This window comes from Bufo bufo, chromosome 8, assembly GCF_905171765.1.
Source record: "Bufo bufo chromosome 8, aBufBuf1.1, whole genome shotgun sequence".
Taxonomy (NCBI): domain Eukaryota; kingdom Metazoa; phylum Chordata; class Amphibia; order Anura; family Bufonidae; genus Bufo; species Bufo bufo.
In genome coordinates, this window is record NC_053396.1 from 197,946,022 (window position 1) to 197,972,835 (window position 26,814).

At 50.5% G+C, this 26,814-nt stretch overlaps 1 protein-coding gene across 1 annotated transcript; it reads right to left on the bottom strand.

Annotated features, from left to right (window-relative positions):
• Nucleotides 1-1,980: 1,980 nt before the first annotated feature.
• ABHD16A (abhydrolase domain containing 16A, phospholipase) lies at nucleotides 1,981-25,982 on the bottom strand. Its single transcript, XM_040405046.1, has 20 exons — nucleotides 25,677-25,982; nucleotides 24,317-24,373; nucleotides 23,919-23,985; nucleotides 22,876-22,962; nucleotides 20,381-20,466; nucleotides 18,653-18,723; nucleotides 18,428-18,550; nucleotides 16,999-17,113; nucleotides 16,809-16,910; nucleotides 11,717-11,780; nucleotides 9,663-9,712; nucleotides 9,382-9,505; nucleotides 8,846-8,950; nucleotides 8,178-8,241; nucleotides 7,633-7,689; nucleotides 7,498-7,560; nucleotides 7,198-7,274; nucleotides 6,995-7,093; nucleotides 5,489-5,535; nucleotides 1,981-2,642 (listed from the first exon to the last, which is right to left on the bottom strand). The coding sequence occupies exons 1-20, from the start codon at nucleotides 25,839-25,841 to the stop codon at nucleotides 2,559-2,561; spliced, it is 1,707 nt and encodes a 568-aa protein (XP_040260980.1). The 5' UTR covers nucleotides 25,842-25,982; the 3' UTR covers nucleotides 1,981-2,558.
• Nucleotides 25,983-26,814: the final 832 nt, after the last annotated feature.

Below are 26,814 nucleotides of genomic sequence, written 5' to 3' on the forward strand. Positions count from 1 at the left end.
AATGCAAGGATGATATAAAAATATATAAAATATTGTCATATGGGCATAAAAAAAAGTCTCCAAAAGGGGTTTGTACCTTATTTTTTTTACACCAAACTTTGTGTGTTTTCCGTTTAGATTTGCGCGTAGTAAATCCGCAGTGTATTGCCTCATTCACACAGTCAGTGTTTTCCATCAGTGATTGTGAGCCAAAACCAGAAGTGGAGCCTCCACAGAGATCAGGTATAAGGGCTCACGCACACGACCGAAGCCCTCTTTGCAGTCCGCAAATTGCGAATCCGAAAAACACAGATACCGGCCATGTTACGCATTTTGTGGATCGGTACATCCTGCCCTCTATAGAACTGCCCTATGCTTGTCCACAAAACAGACAAGAATAGGACATGTTCTATTTTTCTTTGCAGGGCGACGGAACAGACATACAGATGCAGACAGCGGTCGGCCATCCGCATCTTTTGTGGTCCACAAAAATTGCTGATCGGATGAGGCCCAAAAATAAGTTTCTGTGCATGAGCCCTAAGGGAAAGATCTGCACCTGTTCTGTGTTTAGAGCCGCACCTGGTTTTGGCTCCAAATCACTGAACGAACACGGACCGTGTGAATGAGACATAATATAGCACCAGCTGTTCACATGTGGCGGAGCGGACCTGCACACTCGGTGGATTACACGCGGAGACACCGCAGCGTAGTACAATACCAGCAAAGGTTACGGGATAGATTTATCAAACTGGTATAAAGGAAAACTCAGGATAGGTCATAGAGATCAGACTGGTGGTGGTCTGACTCCCGGCACCCCAGCCAATCAGCTGTTTGAAGAGAACGCAGAGCTTATGTGAGCGCTGCGTTCTCTTCACCGTTTGCCCACTCGCTGTAGACATTGCAGAGGAGAACAGCGCAATTAAAGCTCCACTGTCCCATTCACTTTAAAGGGACGGAGAGTAACTACAACTGCTCCTTCCCATTCAAGTGAACAGGACGGAGGAGCTGTGACTTCACCGTTCTCCGCTGCAATGTCTACCGCGAGCAGGTCAACAGGAGCGCTGCAGTCTCATCAAACGGTAAATCGGCGTGGGTGACAGTTGTCAGTCTCCCTCTGATCCAATATTGATGACCTACCCTGCGGATAGGTCATCAACATTGAAAACCGGACAACCCCTTTAAAATTTCCCCATAGACATCCATTAACACCTTGAGCTGGCTAAAAAGATGCTATAAAACCTGCCCAAAAACAATGCGGCACATCAGCCTCAAAGGGTATCTATTGTTTCTTAAACCCTTTGACATATCATAGTGGCATCTTAGAAGTTTTGATTGGCTTGGATCCAGTTGCCTCCTCCATGGATCTCCAAAATAAAGGGGAGGCGGCGCCCCATCAGCATCGATTGACTTTCCTCCGAACATCTGGGGCAGGGACCAGCAACCTCCGTCACTCCAGCCGTTCTGAAACTGCAATTCCCAGAATGCTTCATTCACTTCTATAGGAATTTCAAGAGCAGCTGAGCAAGTGTGCATGCTGGGAGCTGTAGTTTCACCGCAGATGGAGTGACAAAGGTTGCTGACCTCCGATCTGGTGTTTGGATACTTGCTAGGGATCTATACGCTGCATGCTTGGCTCTTCGAGCAGACCAGAGCCAAAAGGTCAAAGTCATCAGCTGAGTGGTTCTGGCCATCGGTGGGATCTCATCACCAGGAGACTCACTGATTAAAACCTCTGTTTGATGAAACGGTTACCACTTAGAAAAGGCCAACACTGGTTTTCAGTGGTAGACATAGACTACGAGACAGGCACATGTTCAACAAAAGTAATGAGATCTCTTTGGTTCCTAGGATCTTATGTCCTCCTGGCTAAACCTAAAGAAACAAACTTCATCCAACCAAAGGACTTTGACCAATTTTGGCATCCAGAGGAAGACTTGACCAGAGGTCCACCATCCCCAGCTACATGAACGAGTGTCTAAAAACAGAGAGTAACACCACGTTATGGAGACATGCGCATGAAATTTATTGAGGTTGTAAGCCTAAATGGACGACGTCCAATGAGTAACGGTCCTCTACGGACAGTAATGGAATGTATGAGGTTCTAGAGGACACAACAGATCCAACAAGGATGATGCTAGAACATTCCTGATCATTTATCTACAGCCGTCAGCCATCGTGGTTACAGTACTGAGAGTCTCCAGGGCTGTTGCCAGTAATTCCACCTATACTCATCTCTGGCAACAAAGTGGCTCAGTGGTTAAATGCACAGAAATATTACAGGCCTATGCAGCACACAGGATCTAAAAGTGGCCACCGGTAGGACAACCAACCCCAGGAAGGTAGAGAAACAGTAGTGCAGGTCAGGGACAGACATTTTGTACAAGAACTGTTCACATTTTAATCATTCAATCTCATTCTCAATCCATTTATTTAAATTAAAAAAATAGTCCAGAGAGGTATGAGAGATGGTGGAAAGGCGGCGTCTCTCTCATCTGTGTTAGCTGCCGTCACAGGTAACGGGGATGGAGGAAAGTTACAGCAGGTGCATCTAACCAAAGGCAGCGGTGTCACGTCCAGGGTTATATACTCCAGGGCATCTGGAAGGCGCTGGCCGGGAGGGGGGTACAGTGCGTGGCTTCAAAGCTGCTTAGATACTTCTGTGCCTGTGGAGAGCGGAGGTGGTCACATAGAGCAGACAAGAATGAATGGATACAAGTTTTCAGGGTGGAGGGGGAAGGCAGGGGCGAGCTAAAAATCTAATACAACTACATTCCTTTGATCCAACACCTGATAATCCAGAAAGTTTTGATATTATGTGATGTTTGCAAATGCCAGAACCTCCTATGAGGATGATGATCCTACAATGCAGAAGATCTGATAATCCGGTACCTCCAACTGACTGATCAGTTTTCAGTAAATGGGTATTAACAGACATTTATGGCATATCCACAGGAATGTCTAATAGAGCCTGAGAGGTGGAACCTGCATCGAAGTGGACAATAGGGGCCCTGAACCTGCACGGTGAGGCGGCATCGAAGTGGACAATAGGGCCCCTGAACCTGCACGGTGAGGCAGCTGCCACACCCAGATGGAGCACTGATAGAAATATGGCAGCAGACAAGCATGTTCTCCTGCTTCAGTGACTTCCACAGAAATGAATAAAAGAAACCACAGCCACCTTTTCCCTCAGTCTCCACCTGGATGCAGCAGCCGCCATCTCACATGGTGGCCGAGTAAAGCCTTATTCTGGAGTCGGGTGTGGGCTTCTTATCCATCAGACATTTACAGTACATGCCTTAAAGAGGTGTTCCCGGACTTAGATATTCATGACTTAGCCTCAAGATAGGTCACCTATATCAGATCAGTGGGGGTCCAGCACCACCGTGATCATCCGTTTTGAGTAGCCTCCAGAAACCATACAGTGTATGGAGCTGGAAGCTGAGGGCTCTGTCCTCTGTGCAGTTACTGGCACCAACAACTAAGCCTCCATTTACTTAAATTGGAGCGGAGCTCCAGCACCCCGTCATAGAAGCTACACATGTACAGAGCCAGGGGCGGATTGGCCATAGACCTTACAGGGAAATTTCCCGGTGGGCTGATGCCCAGGGGGCCGCCTAAACCCTCCTAATGGCCGGCCAATGGAAGTTTTTGGGGATGCATTTTGTTCTACTGGCAGTATTTTGTGATGGACTGTGGTATTTGGATCGGTTGGGGTGGTATAATGTGCCACAATAGGGTATTGTTGGCCCTGCTTTCCATCAGTTTGAACCTGACTACAAAACTTTCAGTACTTTTTCCAGGGCCACTTTAAGTTTCCAATCCACCCCTGTACAAAGCCTTAGGCTTCTAGCTCTGCACACTAATATAGTTTCTGGTGCCTGCAGCCTCCCAAAACGTGGAATTGATGGGGGTGCTGGGCCCTCGCTGATCTGATACTGATGACCTTATCCTGAGGAGAAGTCCTCATTTTCGCTTCTAAATTGGGAATACCCCTTTAAGTACAGATGCTGAAACAAGTCAAAAGAACTTTAAGGATTTGTCCAGCTGTGTAACATTTCTTCATACTACACTGATGCATCTAAAAATAAAAAAATCAAGCAACTTTGCAAATAGTTTTCATTAAAAATAGCCTAACCTTTTCGGTACACAGCTCCTAAGCAAATTTACCCAAAAAAAAAAAAGGGAAGGATAGCATGATCGTCCACATGTATAACCCCACAACCTCTGCCAATCCTCCTATTTTATTACTTCTCAGTGCTGATCTATTCCACACTGCTGTACAGAGAATGTTAGATTCCCAGGACCCCTCTCTTCTTGCAAACCTACAGCCAACTGAAAGGGGTTTTCCAATATCTTTTTACTGATTACCTATCCTCTCTCTCCCAGGACCCCCGCCGATCGGCTGTTTTGAGAAGGCACCAGGCTCTCAGTAGCACTGTGTGACCTTCTTCAGTTTTGCCTAGTCCGTCTGACGTCACTTGGCCTAGACGCAGCTCGTCCCCATTGAAGTGAATGAGGCTGAGCTACAATACCAAGCACCGCCGCTGTGCTTGGTAAGCACGGAGAAGGACGCAGAGCTACTGTGTGCGCCGGTGACTTCTCAAACAGCTGATCAGCAGGGGTCCAGGGTGTCGGACCCCCACCGATCAGATACTGATGAAGGATAGTTCATGATTATAAAAGTCTCGGCAAACCCCTTTAAGAGGGGGGAAATAAATAAGAGTTAGGCCTCATTCATGTCTGAAGACATCCATGATAAGATGGTCAGTGGCTCATTCACGAAGATGGCATCCGTGCCAAATACAAATGGCATGTGTGTTGAGTGTCTGCATGGTTTTCACGGACCCATAGACTATAGTGTGAGTGAGGAATACATAATCATAAAAAAATAAAATAATAGGGCATGTTCCCGGGGTATCAGCACAGTCTCTGGAAAACCGCTGATGTCTTAGTGCAGACATTACAATCAATGAATATGTGTGCGATTAATGGAGACCACAGACAGCACATGTCTGTGATTGACCGACGTGTAAACGAGGCCTAACAAATACCTACAGGATAGGACTACACATAATTTGTTTGTAGTCTGTTACCATAGAGACATAGGTCAGCATGGTAGTTGTAAAGACAAAACATGTTATTTTCCATCATAATTGGACAAATTGGTGGCTGGCTCCAAAAGGTGGCACTGCGGGTATGACCGGCTGCAGGTCGGTGGTCATCTTAGGTGTAGACAAAGGTAAAAGTACAGCAAGCCTGGACTGCTCTACAAAACAAGTGACATAGTTCATCCGAGAAGTGTATTTTTCAGGGTGGGAATGTAACCATAGGGCCCACAAAGGAACTAAGCTCCAGGGCATGATGCAAGTGTTGAGTAATTCACGTAGTAATTCCCACAGGAATGTGGAGGAACAGAACTGTGTAAGGGACATGGAGGGAACGGCTTGTGCAAGAGCAAAGGAGCAGAACATGAGAACATGAAGGATACAACCCCCCCCTTCATACGTACAAGGTATAGCGCCAGCTGCTGCCGTCCTTCTATACTCATTTCCTCCCCTACAGGACACAAGGAGAGAAGCATTAATCTGTTGTACATGGTAAGGCTCGTAATGTGGCTGAAATACCTGGAGCTCCCGCTCTTCTACAGATTCAAGTTTGGTTTAGGAGAACCAGGTGTTGTAGGCCATCTACATGATGCTCTTCATCCCCTGCTCTGTACTACAGCTAATAGACACGACCTCCTCATCTTCCCACCCCTTATATAAACAAGATTGGACTGTATGGACTAAAAAACATAACTATGTGGTCATCAGGAGGAGATCTGACACTAGTTACGACAAGGCATTATCATGGGATAAATGCTGAACAGCTAGGTTTTACAGCTTCTCTTCTCCTCGATAACATATGGCACTCAACTTACAGATCTAGCTGTGGGAACAGCCCGGCAACTAACTAAAATATGACTGTAGGTTCACCGAGCATGAACAGAGCATCCCCAGCAAGGGTTAGGCCCCTTTCACACGGGCAAGTTTTCAGAGCGGGTGCAATGCGGGAGGTGAACGCATTGCACCCGCACTGAATCCGGACCTATTCACTTCTATGGGGCTGTGCACATGAGCGGTGGTTTTCACGCATCACTTGTGCGTTGCGTGAAAATCGCGGCATGCTCTATATTGTGCGTTTTTCACACAAAGCATGCCCCAAAGAAGTTAATGGGGCTGCGTGAAAATCGCAAACAAGTGCGGATGCGGTGCGATTTTCATGCATGGTTGCCAAGATGACAGTCTATTCACTGTATTATTTTCCCTTATAACAACACGGTTATAAGGGAAAATCATAGCATTCTTTAATACAGAATGCGTAGTAGATGGTCAATTGAGGGTTAAAAAAATAAATAAATTAACTCACCTCCTCCACTTGAACGCGTAGTTGCCGATCTCTTCTTACTTCTTTAATTATGAGCTGCCGGCTAAAGGACCTGTGGTGACGTCATATCACATGGTCAATCACATGGTCCATCACCGTGGTGATGGCCCATGTGATTAGCTCTGATGTCACCACAGGTCCTTTGACAGGTCCTGAAGAAAGAACATGAGACTGGCAGCTACGCAATCAATTAGAGGAGGGGAGTATTTTTAACCCTCAATTGACCTTGTACTAAGCATTCTGTATTCAGAATGCTATTATTTTCCCTTATAACCATGTTATAAGTGAAAATAATTACATCTATACAACACCGAACCCAAACCTGAACTTCAGTGGAGTAGTCCGGGTCTGGATACCACATTCAGTTTTTTATCACGCGCGTGCAAAACGCATTGCACCCGCGCGTGATAAAAACGGAACGCAATCGCAGTCAAAACTGACTGCAATTGCGTACCTACTCGCGCGGGTTTGCCGCAATGCACCTGGGACGCATCCAGACCTAATCTGGACACGCTCGTCTGCAAGGGGCCTCAGTCAATCTCTTGGGAATTCTCCCTCATTAGGCTTTCAGATGGAACCCGGTACTTACCTACACTCCACGGATACTGTCCCAAATTCTCTGCTTTATACGACGCTAGGACAGACAGACACCAGTCCTCCTCTACTCCGTAGTGACTTAGTACAGAAGCTGCACGAAGACAAGACAAATATCAAGTATAGAACGTAGAAGAACGCCATGTAGATGATCACACCGCCACACAGTGTAAAGGTGTGCAGGACGAAGCAGCTCACCTTCTTCTTCTGGAGTGGCGGCCGAGAGCCACATTCTCACTGCCCTCCTGCCCTCTTCTGTCATCACATTGGGGTAACTGCAGATACAAGCAGAGCAGTTCTTGAAGGATATAAAAGTTAAGAGAAACCTGAGTCGTCCACAAGGTGATATTTCTGCTGGACCATTAAAGGGGTTGTTCAGGACTGACTGATGACCCATCTTCAGGATAGATCATCAGTATCAGATCCGTCACCCTCCAGACGGTACGGTTCCTGTATTATAGAGGATTCCTCCAGATACATCTGCTAAGAAACACTCACCGATGCTGCAGTAGACTGAGGAGAAGATCATTTCCTCTGTTTGAGGCAATGTCTTCTGGGTTTCTGGAAACGAGAAATAACCAGTGAGCGTGGCCATGTTTCTGTGTGCTGACTGACGATGTCCTGTATACTTACGTGGTTGTAATGATTTCATCCTTTGATCTTCTGATCAGTAGTATAGGTCCCTGATACCTAGAAAGAACCAGAGAGAGAACAGAGAGGGTCATTTTCTGCCAGGTGGTGTGCAGAAACCTAGTACCCATGGAGGTTCCATGACGCCTTACTGGCAATCTAAAGTAGCTGATGGCAAGAAAAAAAAATTATTCTATTGTGTACGGGTGTGGGGTTGGGTGTCGCGCTCTTTGACAAAAACAAAAAACAACTAGATTGGTCATGAAGGGTTTAAAAAGGGGGGGCACAGGAATAGATAGACAGCCGCTTTCTTTCAAAAACAGCACAACTGCCCATGGGTTATATGTGGCATTGCAACTCCACCTCAATAAAGTGAGCCGGGAGAGCTGCAATACCACTGAGGTTTCCTTAAGAATCACTGGCTCCTTGGATTCTGAAGTCACAAAGAACACCTGGGTTGGTTGCCCATAAATCAATTATGTAAAGTGCATAGAGAACATTACCCTTAGACACCCAGAGAAGAGGTTAAGAAGATTCAGCCTGGTTACCTGCAGAGCTGCTCCGCGTTGTTAAGGTTTAGATACTTCCGAACAGTTCTGGTTACAAGTCCTCCTATGGAGAGAGAAAAAGAAGAAGAGGTCCAAATGTAAACAAAACTTCTTATACTTCTCTTTCTCAATACAGCTGCAATACTCAGGGACCAAACCTGGCCACGGACAATAAAGGACTACTGACGAAACCAACCAGTCAGGTCTATGAACTCATTTACACTCTAGGACAGAGGTGCACAACCTGTAGCTTGGGACCCCATGTGGCCCTGTGATGCCATATCAAATCAACCATGCGTGACTGCTGCAGTCAATCAGTGGTCTCTTTGGTGCACTGCCGAGATCAGCGATTGGCTGCAGGGGCCACATGCTGACGTCACGGCTGCAGCACAACAAACAGATCATGGTCGGGAGTAGAGAAGCAGCGGTTCTGGATCTGCCAGGTAAGTAATGATCACTTCTTTATTGCTGATAGATCACCTTTGTTGTTCGGTTTCCTTCTAAAACCAGACAACCCCTCTATCCCCCCCCCCCCCCAAAACAAGTGACAAAAATTTGGGCAAAATGGGCAGAGACTGGTAATGGATGAGAAGACGTTAACATAGTGTGAACATGAAGGAGGCAGAAAACACAGAAAAGAGAATCAGACATAATATATATTTCCTTACTCCAACTTTCTGGCATCACTTTCAGGGCCAGAGGAACAAGGTCATCGAAGGAGGCGTCAAGGATGACGGCGCTGAGGTCTGGATAGGACATGGCGGCCCATGTGGCTGCAAAGCAGAGAAAATCCATGAGTCCTCATTCCCCATTTACCCCGTGCTGCTCCTCTTCCTTACACCGCTGATTTCTCTCTGTTAGGGCTCATTCACACGGCCGCATGAACGGATCCGCACCCGTTCCACAATTTTGCGGAAGGTCTGCGGATCCATTCATTTCTATGGACCCCCTGTCCGCATCCCTTATTCTGTACCGTGGCTCCGCAGAAAAGATAGAACATGAATAGGCATTTTCTATTATGGTTGCGGCCATGTGCGGTCCGCAAATTACGGAACGCACATGGCTGGTATCAGTGTTTTGCGGACCCGCAAAGCACTACAGCAGTCTGAATGGGCCCTTATGACATCTCCTAACATTCTCTTTCGAAATATCCCAACCCGATGTATCCTGTCTGTCCTATGTGCTGGCGGCTCCTGTCTCACACCTGTGAAGCCCCCGATAGACCAGGCGTACACAATGATGTCTTGCAGCTTGAAGCCGAGGCGGTACACCGCGTACTGCACCACTGCATCCATGGCGTTGGCTTCGTTCTGAGGAAAAGGTACACCCTGCGAAGAGAAGCAGATCTAGAAGTTCGGCAGAGAGAACCTCTCCAAGGTAAAATGTTGGGGGGCTCATCCGGGACAGGAAAGAGGTTGGGTTATTAAGCTGAAGTACCCAGGTGACATTCAGCGACTACTCCTCTACCCCTGATCAGCCACTTACCGTACTGCCTGCAAATCCAGGGTGATTCCAGCCAAGGACAGAGTAACCAGCTTAAAAAAACAAAAACACATTAGTGCTTTAAAAACAACTAATTTGGTAAAAAATTATAAGCAGTGAACAGTACACACAACAAAAGATCTTTATGTAAAATAAGAAGATTTTTTTGTCTTATACAGCGACTGGTGGAGTCCAACTTCTGGGACCCCCAACCGATGCTGAGAATGAACAGGATGCAGTCATTTGTCCGGCACATCCGATATCTCTGCAGCCGGCCCTATTCACTGTGCAGCAGGAAAACAGAGGAGTCGCAGGGCTACACCAGAGCACTGGCCCCTTCATTCTCCAAATCCAATGATCAGACCCCCACTGATCATAAAGTGATAGCACAGCCTAGCGGTTCCCCTGTCCTATCTGGGACACTGATGGCATAGGATAGGATAGTCCATTAACGTCAGATAGGCGAGTGTTCCACCTTCAGAACTGGGCCCCTGAAGTGAAGGAGAGAACGCTGTGCATGCGTGGCTTGCGTTCCAATCGCCGCTATGGGACTTCTGAAAATAGCCAAGCGAGCGCGCTCTGGTGTTTTCTAAAGTCCCACGGAGAGCCAGCTGCACAAGCGGAGTCACCCCTACAGTCACTGCTATGGGAAAGCCACCACTCGTCAATCTGCAGAATTCCCATAATAGTACCGCCACCTAGGGAGGACTGTGATGAGGTCTGAAGAAGTAGGGCCGAGATGCTCTGCAGCAATGCGTGTTAAGTATCAAATGCTCTGTGTCGATAAATTAGTAATGTACGGTCGGACCCTGCAGTCGTGTTAGTGTTCTTCACATACAGCAGGATAACTCCCAGAGGGGGCGGCTCGCAGCTGGTGGCGCCATGATTGTGGAGAGGACAGGGAAAGACAAGTGCACAGGCTAGAGCAGGCCTGCGGCCCTCCAGCTAGTGCAAAACTACAACTCCCATCATTCCCAGACAGCCTACAGAAGGGCATGGTGGGAGTTGTAGTTTTATAACAGCTGGGAGGGCCGCAGGTTGAACATCTCTGGGCTAGAGAGAGTGCTGAGAGCAAGAAGAGGTCTCGGCTAAAAACAGCAAGACCCCCCCATTCAGCCTCTGCCTGGTCCATTCTTCTGATAACAGGGGGTCCTAGGTGTGGACCCTCACCTATCAGACATTTCTGACAGATTGGTGCAAGAAATGTCTAATTCTCATCTTTAAAAGGACCCAGAAACCTTTTTTTTTCTTTCGGGGAAATCCGCTGACAATTTAAAGGCCCGGGTCCACCTCAAAGATTAAATTGTCACCAGTCTATAACAAGCTTGAAGCCTCATGCACACGACCGGATCCATTTTTCAGTCTGCAAATACCGCATTTTACCGTATCGCACTATGCCCATTCTTGTCCGCAAAACATACAAGAGTAGTTTATGTTCTATCATTTTTGCAGAATGGACCTGTGGATGCGGAGAGCACGCGGTTTGCCGTCAGCATTTCTTTGCGGTCCGATTAAAGTGAATGGGTTCGCATCTAATTTGCAAAAAATAAGGATCGGATGCAGACCAAATATACGTGTGCATAATGTGCATGAAGCCTGAAGGTCACAGCGCAGTTATGTCTTACAGTTAGATACTTTCTGCCAGGCTCCAACTACATTCAATTCATGAGGTTTATTCTGCCAAGACATACTTAAAGGGGTTGTCTCCGGAACACCCAGTGTCACCTACCCACAGGACAGGGGATGTGTGTCTGATCACTGGGGGTCCAATCACAAGAATTGTGATTGGACAACGGTCGGGCATGTGCACCACTGCTCCATTCATAGTCTATAGGACTGCTGAAGATAGTGGAGTGCTGTACTTTGCCATCTCCGCCAGTCCCATAGAATTTGAATGAAACCGTAAGGCACATGCCTCAACCGCCTCTCTGTTCCAATGGACGACCGGCGTGCCCCATTCCCATGACTGGACCCCCAATCAGGCTCTTGTCACCTATCCTGGGCGCAAGTTGTCATTCCAGGACAACTATTTTAATAAGAACTCAGACGGCTCTAACCTTCAAGTGGCGTAGCAACGCAGCCGACCTCATAGAACCCAGCGTTCCCCTCACAGCAGATAACCTGTCCGGAAAAAGAGGGAGGTATGACAGCTTGCAGGAATGAGACAACGAGATTTTTGTATAACTTACCAGTAAAATCTCTTTCTCGCTCTTTCCTTGGGGGACACAGAAGACCTTGGGTATTGCTCATCTCATAGGAGGCGTGACACTAAGTGAAAGCTGTTAAGCCCCTCCTCCACAGCTATACCCTCAGCCTGGAGAGAGAGACTGCCAGTTGCGTGTCCAAGTAGTGAGAAAAGGCAAAGTCCAACAAGGAACCAACAAGCCAACTACCCAACGGGTAACACAAACTCGGAAACCGTGTAGAGAAAAACAATGAATGGGTGGGTGCTGTGTCCCCCAAGGAAAGAGCGAGAAAGAGATTTTACTGGTAAGTTATACAAAAATCTCGTTTTCTCGCCCAGTTTCCTTGGGGGACACAGAAGACCTTGGGACGTTCAAAAGCAGTCCAAAAGGGGAGGGACCACAGCTCCAAGGCGAAGGAATCAAGGAACCGCCGCCTGCAGACCCAGGCGGACCAAGGCAGCATACGCCGAAGCCAGAGTATGCACCCTGTAGAACTCTGTAAGGCGTGCAAGGAAGACCTGTGGCCGCCTTGCTCAAATGCATGGCCGAAGCCCAATGCCTCCGGCCCAGGAGGCACCGACCGCTCTGGTGAAATGAACGGTGACAGCAAAGGCAGAATCCTGCCCTCGGTGCGGTAACCTCAGCAATCCAATCTGATAAAGCGGAGGAAAACCACCCTGGAGTCCGTCAACTCCAAGCGCGGACCTCCAGGAAACCCAAGAGACCGAACGTCGACAAGAGTCGGAGATCTCCAAGTAAAACCGGCAAGGCCCAAACAACGTCCAAATCGGTAAAGTGTTGAAGCGAAAGGCAACACCACCTTAGGAAGGAAGGAACGGGATGTAGAAACAGCCCTGTCCTGGAAAAAGACAGAAGGTTCAGAACAAAAAGGGGCCATTCAGGCACCCGTCAGAGACACGACTGATACGGAAAACAACCGTACAGGACAGGCGGGGTAGAGAGAACTTCTGTAAGGGCTCCAAGGAAAAGATTGGAGCGCCGAGAGCTCAGTATGTAGTTCCCAGGGCGGTACCGAAGGACAGTACAGAGGAACCAAAGAGCCATTTCGAGTAAGAAGGTCTTGACAGGCCCAGAGGGCCGGGGAACGCTGGAAGAGGAAGAACAGCGCTGACACTTGACACCTCAAGTAAAGGAATCCCAGTCCCAGGTCCAGGCCGGACTGGAAAAAAGACAGAACCATGGGGAGAGAAAAAGTCAGAGTGGGGAATGCACAGCTTCCCACAGAACCCCAGACAAAAAAACCATAAGTCTTACGACAGATCCTGGACAAAATACAGCCAGGAGCGGACAGTAGCGAAACCGCTGGAGTCGCCTGGCAAGCGGGCGAAAACCCAATGTGATCAGGCGCAGACCAGTAACACGGGCAGAAGTCGACAAAACTGGTCCCGTCGGCCCCCGAGCAACGTTGTCCCGTATCCACCCGAGTGGGGGAGCAGAAGGACAGACGGAACGGAACCAAAGGGTTCGCCCAGCATCCGCCAGATGCCAGGACAAGACAGGCTAAAGTCCATGCTGATGTAGCCATGTTCTACAGTCCCGGTGTGGGAGATCAAAGGACAATCTGGACCGAAAGGTAGTCCCCCCAAGTTACCGAGAAGGTAAGTCTACAGCAGGACCATTGTCTTAGAATGGACCACGCAATCTGCACTCAGCGGGAGGACAGAACGCGGTAGACTTGGTAAATAGGCACAGCTAATACAGCCAGTGTGAACAAGGGAGACAGTACGAGGCCAAAAAGGAACACCGGAACCATCCACATGAACAACCATGCTCTCCCCAAAGGGGAGGACAGTGAAAGAACAGCCTCTGAAGTCTGGCGGGACAGAAGCCACATCGGAGTGATCTGTACCGAGCGGGAGCCAAACAGAGCCGGCGAGATAAGGTAGTCGAGACAGAGGCCGGCATAACACCCTCCTTTTTTTTTTATTAAAAACACAGCCTCTCTGAGGCTAAAGGGGGCCACCATATAGGGGCACAGATAGTCAGGAAAAAGGGGGGCCAGCCATACAGGCCCATTGGGATCCGGCCTGTACCCAAAGGGTTAACATGGATCCGGCCTGGAGGGCGGCACTGCGATCCCCTGGGGGCGGAGGGACCTCCCGGCGGGAAGAATTCGCGCCTGGAGAAGTTCCCGCCCCCTCCACCAGAGGCCAGAATTTTGCGGCCTAGTAGTCCGTGAAGCCGGGGTCTAAATTTGCGGCGCCCGGTATGTACCGCCGAGACCTGAGGCGGAGTGGCGCATCAAACCGGCCGGTCGGAATTGCGGCCCAGCAGGCCGCGAAGCCTGGGCCAAAATTTGCGGAGCCCCACCGACCGGCACCGACGGTCGGCCGGGGCCTGCTGGGCATAGAAGTCAAGCCCAAAGCCGGCCGCGGGAGCCCACCCGCCGGCCGGAAGAGTCAGGGGCCCGGAATGGCGGCTTGCTGGCCGCGGGAGCCCACCCCGCCGGCCGGAAGAGTCAGGGACCCGGAATTGCCGCTTCTGTAGCTGGCTGTGGAGACAGCCACTGGCTGCATGTCTATGGGAGCCAGGCAGGGGGGGGGGGGGGGCAGAAGGAGATTGCACCCCAGGGGCCAGCATAGATCCAGCAGGGGACTAGAGGCCCAGTATGGGGGTCAGGCACGCAGGAGACCAGGGTGGGGGGGTGGGGGACGTAGGGCTGGAGAAGCCTCTCTCTTACCACAGCCGTCTTCACCCTCGGTCCATTCCAGCAGGGTCGCCCCTTCAGCTACTGGCACCGTAGTGGCAGGACGCTGGAAGAGGGACTTGGCGTGCGGGCGACCCTTGCGCTGGCGGGATGTAGGGGAGCTGGGCTGCCCTGATCCACCTTGCCTTCTGTGGGGGAGGCAGCAGTGCGGGTGACCGGCACTGGCGCAGCTCAACCCCGGGAGAACAGAGAGGTCTAGTGCGTCTCTGTTGTCCCTGATGATCTGGAACAAAAAGAAAAAAGTAAAAATCTAAAATTTAAACAAGGAGAAAACAGCCCTGCAGAGCAGGGAGTGTCTTGCCTCCTTGGACACTAAGCAAAAACTGGCAGTCTCTCTCTCCAGGCTGAGGGTATAGCTGTGGAGGAGGGGCTTAACAGTCTTCACTTAGTGTCACGCCTCCTAGGGAGATGAGCTATACCCAAGGTCTTCTGTGTCCCCCAAGGAAACTGGGCGAGAAATGATGATTTATATATAATTGTGTATCCAGGACCTAACTCCAAAAACAGGGAAGCAGGGAAAACCTCTGAATGGTAAACGCCTAGAGGCATAGGCGGACGTAGGAGACCATACATGGGATCTTCTGTGCCATGAAGCTGCTGACTGCATTACGTGACCTGAAGCAACACTCACAGGTCACTCTGCACCGACATTAAAGGAGAGTCATGGACACTTCTGGGTGCCCTAATGGGAACGGGTCATCAGAAAACGACCTATTGTTTAAATCACATTTTTAAGTTAAACATATTTATTTATTTTTTGGTGATTTTTTTTTTTTTTTCCTCTTCTTGGTCACTAAATTAAAAACAAAGCACAAGATTCTGCAATTTTCACACTGTCCACTAGGTATAAAGGATATCAACACTTATCTACTCCCTCCTGACGTCTGCAGAGGCCACAAGGCATGCCTAAAAAACCTCTCCCATACAAGTCAATGGGGCCAGCTCATGTCCACTGTGTCCATTGCCCACGTAGCTGCTCTCAAAAGACAGGAAGTCTTCACATATTTTAGGCCAAGTGGCCAGTACGAAAACTGCAGGATTTTAAGAATACCGTATTTTCCGGCGTATAAGACGACTGGGCGCATAAGACGACCCCCAACTTTTCCATTTAAAATATAGGAGTTTGGGCTATACTCGCCGTATAAGACTACCCCTGCCTGACGATCTTCTCCAGTCCAGGGAACTGACCATGGCAGCCAGGGCTTCAGTAGCGTCCTGGCTGCCATGGTAACCGATCTTTTTCTTTTCACATTCCCAGTTTCCCACATAGGAACTACTAGGGGCTGGGAAAAGATGGTGGGTCCATTGCCATGGGGGAGATCTGAGGATGGCACTGTATTGGGGGAGGGTGATCTGTGGATGGCATGGTTATGGGGAGGGTGGGGATCTGTAGATGGCACTGTTATTGGGGGGGGGGGGGGGGAATCTGTGGATGACACTGCTATGGGGAGGGGGGGGGAATCTATGGATGACACTATATAGCATCTAATGCTATATGTGTCATCCACAGATCTCCCCCAATACACCGGCCCCTCCGCTCACAGCAGTATAATATCTAAAGACTATTCCTTAACCGGCAGTAACTTGAACTTTAAATCAGCGCTGTGATCTTTATTACCTTACAATGAAGCTCCGGTAACAGGCAGAGCGGGCAGCGGCGTAACGTCACCAAGCAAGCAGTCCCATCACCATGGGAACGCTTGGGGGTTAGAATATACCATCGGACGTGAGTTTTCACGATCTTACACTGGGAGTTAGAATATATAACTGGATCTGAGTTCATGCCTTATACCCGGCGTATAAGACGACCCCCGACTCTTGAAAATAATTTCTAGTGTTAGAAAGTAGTCTTATACGCTGGAAAATGCTGTAATTAAAAACAATTCAAAATTCCCCCCCAAAAAAATAGAATAAAAAAATAATAATTCTTAAAAATATGGTTAACATGAAAACATGATTTAAACAATAGGTCATTTTCCGAGGACACACTCCCTTCACGAGTCAATCAAATGGAGGGGGGGTCACTGCTCCATTCAAAGTTCCAGGGCCACATTTTCAAGTCCTCGGAGTCGGCAGCTGCCAGATGCTACAAATCTGACTAAAGTCTTTTTTTGAGGGATAATCCCTCAGCAATGCACCACTGCAAGTGTAAACTCCTCTGCTAACCCTCTGATAGCCTGCTATGCATAAAGAGAGCAGAGGTGGTCATTGCTCTCCGCCAGATGCCATACTTACCAGCTTTGACCCGCTGCGCTCACTGGAGCCTCTACGGTCCACAAACACGGTGTCGATTTCATTTCCGTCGCATGCCAGCAGCTTGGCTCGTTTCCCATTATACTAAGAGAGAGAATCATGGGGACGGGCGTCAGTAAGAGAAGGACGACGTCACAGGGGCAGGAACGAGCAGATAAAGCTTCGTGCTCACCTCTTCCACAAGACGGGCCTGTCCCTGTAATAACATAGGCATGAGCGCCTTCTGTAAGAGGTACACCGAGCCTGGGTACAGCATCCGCCGGCCAAACGAGTGCGCTACAACGTAACTGTGGAAGAGAAGATCTGGCTGAATTAGGTCCAGTCATCATGGATTATCGAGGAACAAACCATAAATTGTTGGGGTTTTTTTGTGTTAAAGATGGAAAAATAAATTCGACCTCTGGGACCCCGACCAATAAAGGAGCTGCAGTAATGGTGTGGCGCTACGTTCACTTCTAACTGCACCCTGGCTGTGCGGTGAACGGCGGCTGGTTTTATTCACTTGAATTGGGCCACGTTGCGGTTCCCTGTACAGCTGGGTGGCCTGGGCGTCACTGTGCAGGAGGGGGGGGGTAACCATGAAGGAGAGAGAGCACTATACCAGAGCAGCATCCCAGTCAGTCATTCTCAAGATCGTAGGGTCCCAGAGGTATGACCCCCAACAATATTAAAGCACTATCGCTTTATAAGATGGAACCAACCCTTTAAATGGAAATCTGTCAGCAGTTTTGCTATGCTAAACTGCTGACAGCACTAGGCCAGGGGTGTACAAACATAATTTCTACGGAAATGTTCTCACCAGGAATAGTGTGAATATGATCTTTTATTCTGCCAGGTTCTGCTCCTGCAAGTGTCCAGGAGGTGGAGCTTCACTGTGAAGTGCTCTCTGTATTGGAGCTGCTCAGCCCTGCCCCCCCTTGCTCGGAGTGACAGCTGTAGCATCCAACCAGGAGAACACTACAGCTGTGACCCAGAGCAGAGAGGAGGGGCCGAGAAGCAGCTCCACCTCCTGGACACTTGCAGGAGCAGAATAAAAGATCATATTCACACTATTCCTGATTAGAAAAGCTCCATAGAAGTTATGTTTGTCCTGCTCTCCTCAGTCCCCGCCTAGGACTGTCAGAAGTGTAGCATGATCAGAACTCCTGAAAGACTCCCTTTAAAGGAACCGTCAAGCGATCTATAAAACACCAGGTATAAGACGTCATTTACACCACAACAGGAAGAGACATCGGTGGTCAAGAGTAGTGATGAGCGGCAGGGGCAATATTCGAATTTGCGATATTTCGCGAATATTTGGGCAAATATTCTCCATATATTCGAGAATTCATGATCGCCAGGCATTATTTTCGATTGCGAAAATGCGCCTAAAAAATTGACATGAAATGGTATATTAAAAAAAAATATTGAATATTTGCGATTACAAATATATTTTGAGATATTCTAAATATTCGCGAATTCTCGAAGTGCCGATATTCGCGATTAAAATTCGCAATTCGAATATTCGTGATCAACACTAGTCAAGAGACATTCATCCAGGGGAACTGGACTAGGAGCCGTGGTTCGAGTCACTGCACTACTCCGCGTGCGCCGTACACTACCTGGTTATCTGACAAGGCAGCTTCTGAACCCTCTGGAAGAAACTGTCAGCGGCGCCTCGTGTCCTGGGTTCGGCCTTGAGTAGAGGAACACCTCCTGGTAGCCCCAGCTTCTGGTGATCTTTACTGAGACCAGACAGAAAAGAGTTAAATGACGTAACCTCCGTTGTTACTGACGAGAATCACTAACTCATTCCATATAATCTGCTACTAGTCCGAGAGACAGACCTGCTGGTTTCATCCCACCGGAAGTCCACCGGCCAACTGCGGAAGTCAAAGTTGAAATTGGACAACATTTTCTGTGGATTCAAGCAAAGAGATGGACGGTCACTCAGCTTTCCACGGCCCCGGAATGGTAAACCTGCTGCCCAGGGATGATGGTCCCTCCTGCACTGCAGCCTCTCTTAGCGCCTTCTCCAGACCCAACACTATAAGACCTCTTGCACACGGCCGTTCCGGGCATTGCGGTCCTCAATGCATGGGCAACATGGATTCAGACCCATTCAACTTGAATGGGTCCGTGATCAGTCCGAACCGGCAAAAAAATAGAACATGTTCTATTTTTTGCAGTACGAAGGCACAGACAAAAAACGCCACGAAAGCACTCCGTAGTACTTCCATGGGGTTCTGTGCCTCCGTTCCGCACTGCAGCTCCAGATCCATTCAAGTGAACGGGTCCGAACCCTTGATGCGGTGAGAACACGGCCGGTGCCCGCATATTGCGGACCCACTGTGTGCATGAGGCCTAAAGCCGAACACCGCATTCATTTTAACAGGCAGTCGACAAGTTTTACAGAGTCCCCTCACAATGAGACTGCCGAGATAAGCAGCACCAGGCAGCCACTTTTCTTCCTGTATTAAGTGGAAGTCAGGGGCCATAACAGCTAAAGAAGATCTCATACATCATTAAAAGGAGCGGACAAGCCCTTCCACAGCCCATGTTACTCACCCCTTCCTCTAGTGCTGTCCTCTGCGGCGCTGGCCCGGTTCTCCTGCTGACGCACACACGTCACCACTGCAACCAGTCACAGCCCTCAGCATTGGAGTCCATTTACACGACCGTATGGCCACCATGCCCGTGGAACTCCGTATCACGGCGCAGACCTATTGACTTGAATAGGCCCGCAATCCGCAAAAGAAAGGACACGTCCCATCTTCTCTGGAGTGGAGGCACAGACTGTGTTTCCAGGTCCGTGCCTCCACTCAAGATAGGACAGTTCTTATCTTTTGCCGTATCTTGCGGATCGCATACCCATTCAAGTCAATGGGTCTGCACCGCAGCACAGAGTTCACATGGCCGGGGCCCGTTTTATGCGGTCCACAACATGGCCACAGTGGCCATACGATTGTGTGAATGGACCCTTAGTCTGCAGTCTGATACTAGCATGTCCCTGCTGCAGCGGGAGGACCGGATCAGCACCACAGAGAACAAGCCCTTTAAAGGGGTTGTCCAGGTTCAGAGCTGAACCTGGACATACCCATAATTTCACCCAGGCAGCCCCCCTGATGTTAGCATCTCATGCCCTGCGCAATCCAGCTTTTTTATTTTTTATTTACAATAACACTGCTGGGTGGAGGCTTCCGCCCAGCAGTGTGTTTGGTGACGTCATCGGCACTGATGGGCGGGCTTTAGTGCTGCCCTAGCCGTTTTACAGGCTAGGGCAGCACTACAGCCCACCCATCAGTGCCGGTGATGTCACCGGGCTCTCTGCTGGGTGGAAGCCCAGCAGCCCCATGGAGAGCCCGGTACATCCCCGGAACTCCAGAAAATGCCTTTGCCCTGCGTGATTGAGCGCAAAGCAGAGCATCAGAACATGAACTGCTCCGATGCTCAAGTCAGGGGGGCTGCCTGGGTGAAAATGGGGATATGTCCGGGTTCAGCTCTGAACCCAGACAACCCCTTTAACTAATGATAGCTCCTCCCCCCCAAAGCTACACGCGTCGGGCTACCATTACCTTGTTCTCTGGACAATCATCCATCTTGGTTCTCTGTAAAATGCTGATAAACTGAATATACTGAGGATTGCTCCATCTGCCTATACCTAGAAAGAGGAACAGTCATCACTAATCCATTACCGATCCTCTAAATCCTGTCTATAAAATTGTAATTAGAACTTAAACAAAGAAACAAAACCGATCATTCTTCACTTCACAGGATGGATCATCGATATCAGATCAGTGGTGGTCCGATTCCTGGCCCCTCTAACCGATCAGCTGTTTGAAGGGGCAGCGGTGCTCCGGTGAGAGCTGCGGTCTCCTCACAGCGCCGTACACTTGATAGTGGCAGCGCTTGGTATTGCAGCCCAGGCTCATTCACTTGAATGGAACCCAGCTGCACACAGGTCATGTGACTGATGTACCTGTCCTAGGAAGAGCTGATCGGTGGGGGGTGCTGGGAGTCGGACCCCCCCCAATCAGATACTGATGACCCATCCTGAGGATTAACAATACTGAACTCCCAGGAAACCCCTTTAATATACAGTACGCTGCCTAGTAAATAGCGCCATATAGGGCCCACATAAGACTATCACATGGTTCCCATAGAACACTTCCGTTAAAGAGGTTGTGACAAGTTTTAACCTTATCACCTATCCACAGGATAGGTGATAAGAGTCTGACTGCTGAGACCCCCACAGGGGTGTGGAAATGGTATCGCCCGGGACATGCAGTTCCGGGCACCGGGCAGGTAGTTTGTTCAGTAGCTTAGCCCGGCTGAGTAGCAGGGCTGAGATGGCTTTGTTTACCGGAGCAGTGGATCGGCGACGAGCTGGGGGCATGGAGCGGCGGTGACCGAGCAGTGGGCGTAGAGCAGTGACGCAGCCGCGGTGACAGAGCGGGGGAGGGGGGGCGCCTGGTGTGGTGACAGCGTGGGGAAGAAGAAATGACAGAGCTGGAGGAGTGGAGCAATGAGAGGTTCTGTCACGTCTCCGGCTCGGGGGGAGGAGCAGTGACGGAGCCAGCGTCCCTCAGAGGACCCCCTTTCTGCAGGTGTCAAACTGGGAAGGTGAGGGGGGTCCACACCACATCAGCAGCTAATTTGCCTAAACCACCTAGAGGTGCGGGTAGTAATGTGCTAAGAGCAGGAGTGGGCACTAAACTAATTGCTGCGATCACATTAAGGCCTCGTTCACACCAGGCAGTGCGTTCCGGCCCGATTCTGTCGCATTGCGGACGGCTAACTGTATTGTGGGGCAGGAGGGGGCGTAGTGGTCTGTTGAAGTGATTGGCACCATAACCATGCCCAACGGCTGCACAGGATGGCAAGGCACATTATGCAAGCAGCACTGTGACCGGACCTCAGGCATAATCGTGCCTTTGCGATCCTGTGCGGCTGCGGCTACGGCGCCATTCACTGCAATGGATCGTCACGCCCCCTCCTGCCCCACAACACAGCGAGCCGGCCGCCATGTAGTGCATTCTGGACAGAATCATCTGGTGTGAACGAGGACTAAACTTAGAGTCATTTCACACCACAAAGACTGGAGCGCACAAGGAAGCGTGGCGGTGCGCGGAAATATGGTTTTCATTTTAAATAATTTTTTTGCATCAGGACAAGTAGATCGAGCCCCCGCTTTAGTCCTTCGACAAGTAGTTTTTTTTAATTTTTATTTCCCCACCCCTGCCCCAGCGATCCGGAGAACGGGGGTGAAGCGTTCCACATATGAATGGGGTGGCAGTAAAGCCTTTGTGCATTCACCTGTGTGGGCGGAGATAGCGGAGGGCTGTACTCACCCATCTCCAATAGTCTCGTAGAGGATTGACCGCCACTCCGGTCATATGTAGGACACAGGACCCCTGCTTTTGTGATTGGTGAGGGTCTCAGCAGTTGATTTGCCTCCCTCCCCCACCCCCCACCGATCAGACTTGTATCCTCTATCCTGTCGTAAGGGGACACGTTTATAATTTGGCACTACTCCTTTAAAGAGCATCTGTCAGCAGGATCAACCCTATTAAACTTTGCTTAAGGGCCCATTCACACGTCCGCAAAATGGGTGCGGAACGGGTGCAGACCCATTTATTTTCAATGGGGCTGGAATGTGCAGTCCGCATCCGTGCTTCCGTTTCCGCACAAAAATAGAACATGTCCTATTCTTGTCCGCAATTGCGGACAAGAATAGGCATTTTCTATTATAGTGCGGGCGATGCGTGCATTCCGCAATTTGCGGACCGCACATTGCCAGTGTCCATGGTTTGCGGATCCGCAGAACACTTACGGACGTGTGAATGGACCCTACAACCGCATTGGTAGAGGAGCTCCAGCCGGCCCTCTGGTCTGCCACATCCCTAACTTACAATCTACACAATTGAGGTAACATTTTACTTGGCAGAATCAACCCTACCAAGTAAGAGAAAAAAAAACATTTCATGTGTTTTTTTTTTTCCCCCTTTATTTTTTGCCGTGCATCAACCCCTCAGTATATGGTACAGTCTATTGCAGAGAAGGGTCTCACCTCTTAAACACGCTATTCCCGCCAGCAGGAACATAAGTGTTAAGCCGTACTGTGTTAGAGGTATCAGCCGGGTCCCAGTCATATACCCTGCGGGTGAGAAAAGTCAGCCATGATACATCAGAGACCAGGGATCAGCAACCTCCGGCGCTCCAGCTGTTCAGAAACTACAACTCCCAGAGTGCTCCATTCATCTCTATGGGAGTTAGAAGAGCAGCCGAGCATGTTTGCATGCTGGGAGTTGTAGTTTCACAGGAGCCGGAGAGATGAAGGTTGCCGATTCCTGCCATAGACAATACGATTCATGATATCACAGTGATATATGGTCTGCCCTGGAGAACAGCTGATCAGACTGCGAGGCTCTGTGCATAGGGAATAGTAAGGGCATATTCAGACAGTGCAGGTCAGTTGGGGGCAGTCTGCCCTGGGGGGGGGGGGGGGGAGCAATGAGCGCTTTCACCAATACAGATGGAAGCGCTCATTGATAGGGCGCAGGGAGCTGCAGTCCTGTCCCTCACCGCTCAGCTCCTCCCCTCCACCATTCAGCCTGTAGGCACAGATCGCACTGCTGGCCCGTGTGGGAGGAGCCTGCAGCCTGGGAATCTACATATGCTCCTCCCACACAGGGCTGCAGAGTGATCTGTGCCTGCAGGTGAGAGCTGGATCTGAGCATCAGGAACGGGACAAGGTGAGTAGTTACTGGTTTTTTGTTTTAGTTACAATGAGGGGGAGCTTTACTCCCATGAGGGGGGCTTTACTCGCTCAGGCACGCCACTGGTGCAGGTAAAACCGTATCGAGGGGAAACAAATGCCTACGGTTTTCACAGCTCTCAGTGCGAATAGAAAACAGTGAAAAAAGCTGGTACTGCGATTGTGATGGACTATCTGATCGGCGGGATCTGACACCCTACACCCCCCGTCGATCGTATGTTCTGCAGTAGCTCCAGGGACTCTGTGTAGTGGGTGGGTCACACCCTGACAAATCACACAGGTGGTGGTGGTGGGGGGGGGAGGGGTCTGTGATGTCACATCATAAGGTGACTTACCTTTTCTGTACATATAGAAGGCAGCGAGGGGGGAGCAGTAGTACGAGATGGTCCACAGCACAGAGACCTGGTAGAGAGAGGGAAAGGGTTAACAAGTCTCCATTCATGTTGTGCCTGGGTGACCATTAGGCAAGGGGAGCCCCAGTATGGACCCAGAACATCCCCCCCCCCCCGGAGTCCATGAGAAGTAAACTGTGGCGCATATTGTACGCTTGCACAGAAGAGAGTGCCTCCAGGCCCCTGGTCTAGTATGCCGCCATATGTAGAAGCCCTTCTTATTAGTGAGACCCCCTGCAGAGTGCGAATGTGGAAAAATGGGCAAAAAAGAAAGGAAAAAATAAAATCCTCCCCTGAGGGTTGGTGGTCGGTCTGCGGACACACACCGCCACGTGACTTACACATGCCAGGATGCTGTCTGTGTGTTTCTCCAAAGCCTTTGGTTGATAGAAGGATTCCTGAAAAGAGAGAAACGTCCTGGTGTCCATTAGATCTGCACCGGGGGGGCGAGACCCCCAAGAGCATCGAAAGGAGCGTGACCTCTGTGAGGGGCTGGAGGCAACATGGCCGCCGCCACCAGAGGTAGGTGACCACGGGTCTCCCATGCTGGAGATTCTACCCTACTGAGGTAGGTGCCCCGATAGACCTCACAAGCCTCCCGATCACAGGAGTCTCAGCAGCGGGGACCCCCCACAACCAGCAATGTGAAGAGGGGGGGCCCGCCGTCTGCCTGAGAGGGATACACTGTAAGACCCCTGGCTTGGCCCTTGGGGGGGGGGGGGGGGGGGGGGGGCTCTTTAGTAATTGCACCATGTAGTATAATTACTGCATACGTCTGTAGATTAAAGGGGTACGCACCGCACCCCACCGCTCTCCATTCACCTCTAAGGCCGTTCCAGAAATTGCCGGCTATTTTTGGCACTCCCATAGAAGTGAATGGAGGGGGCCCCATTCTAGAGGTAAGTGCCTCTCACCTCTGGGACCCGCACCTTTCTGACACCCTTTTAAGGGGGCTGCGCCACATTATCCCTTTCCCACAGGACAGGGGATAACTATTTGATCGCTGGGGGTCCAACCCCGACAGTGGGGGTCCCGTCCCCCGATCTGATGCTCCATTCATTGCCACAGAGATAGTGCAGCACTCGGTTATCTCCAGCAGTGCCATAGAGAAAGACCGGAGCATCAGATCGGGGGACGGGACCCCCACTGTCGGGGGCGGCTATAGCATTCATTACTATTGGACCGGCACCGACAGACACAATCATGAGGCGGATCCGACACCAGTCTTAATGTCCTGCTGCTTACCAATTTCAAGCTCTCTGCTTGCTGTCAGTGAATGGAAACATTCCAGATCCATGTGTTCACTCAACAGTCCGGACTACAGGCGGATACCTCTAAGCCCCACGGGTCAGCAACCTCCAGCTGGGGGGAAACTACAACTCCCAGCGTGCACGCTTGCTCAGACCTCCAGTAGAAGTGAATGGAACACGCTGGGGGTTGTAGTTTCACAGCAGCTGGAAGGCCACAGTTTCCGCCATGTTGACAGGAAGAGGAGAACTGCATGAGCTTTCAGCCACTGCATGTAAAGAACAGCGTTCCCATTCACTGACAAGAAGCAGAGTTTTTACAGAGTAAGAGAAATCTCCACCAGTCCCGCCAGCAGCAGCTCATGTGGAGAGGTGGGCAGGGCAGCCATGTGGGGGCAGGCCCCTCCTCACCCCGTGTGACACCCCCAGAACTAGTAGCAGGCGTCCTCCTTACCCAGGAGCTCTCGGCGTCTCCTTCCTGCATGGGCCGGCCTCTCCCGATCGCCGCCCGGCCGTGTACCCGGTACACCCGATAGAGGCGAGGGCCCCGGATGCAGAGGTAAAGCAGCCCGAAGCCCCTGATCCACCTCCGCATGAGCCCCTCACCCCCGGCCGCCATGTTCCCTCTCACAGGCCGGGACCGTTAGGGTAAGGTAAAGGCTAAATACTATACTCCGTGAGGACCTCCTGACGTCACACTGTCACGTGACATCCCTGGGTCACGTGGGTCGGCAGCCGGTGCGCTCTGCTAGTACAGGCACAGGAGGCACTGAGAGGGGAGGTGGACGTGACTGCTGGGGAGAGAGTGTGACTGCTGGGGAGAGAGTGTGACTGCTGGGGAGAGAGTGTGACTGCAGGGGAGAGAGTGTGACTGCTGGGGAGAGGTGGATGTGACTGCTGGGGAGAGAGTGTGACTGCTGGGGAGAGAGTGTGACTGCTGGGGAGAGAGTGTGACTGCTGGGGAGAGGTGGATGTGACTGCTGGGGAGAGAGTGTAACTGCTGGGGAGAGAGTGTGACTGCTGGGGAGAGGTGGATGTGACTGCTGGGGAGAGAGTGTGACTGCTGGGGAGAGGTGGATGTGACTGCTGGGGAGAGGTGGATGTGACTGCTGGGGAGAGAGGTGGATGTGACTGCTGGGGAGAGGTGGATGTGACTGCTGGGGAGAGGTGGATGTGACTGCTGGGGAGAGAGGTGGATGTGACTGCTGGGGAGAGAGGTGGATGTGACTGCTGGGGAGAGAGGTGGATGTGACTGCAGGGGAGAGGTGGATGTGACTGCTGGAGACAGTGGAGAGGTGGACGTGACTGCTGGAGAGAGGTGGACGGGACTGCTGGGGAGAGGTGGATGTGACTGCTGGGGAGAGGTGGATGTGACTGCTGGGGAGAGGTGGATGTGACTGCTGGGGAGAGGTGGATGTGACTGCTGGGGAGAGGTGGACGTGACTGCTGGGGAGAGGTGGACGTGACTGCTGGGGAGAGGTGGACGTGACTGCTGGGGAGAGGTGGACGTGACTGCTGGGGAGAGGTGGACGTGACTGCTGGGGAGAGGTGGACGTGACTGCTGGGGAGAGGCTGCTGTCTCAGATTAAATG

What these genes read in the sequence shown, in the direction of transcription:
- ABHD16A (XM_040405046.1), bottom strand. Translation starts at nt 25,841, where the DNA reads ATGGCGGCCGGGGGTGAGGGGCTCATGCGGAGGTGGATCAGGGGCTTC. An exon ending in AGCGCAGCGGGTCAAAGCTG is followed by an intron (nt 11,781 to 16,808) that starts GTAAGTATGGCA and finishes TTTTCCGGACAG; the next exon opens with GTTATCTGCTGTGAGGGGAA. An exon ending in AACGCGGAGCAGCTCTGCAG is followed by an intron (nt 7,690 to 8,177) that starts GTAACCAGGCTG and finishes GGTTCTTTCTAG; the next exon opens with GTATCAGGGACCTATACTAC.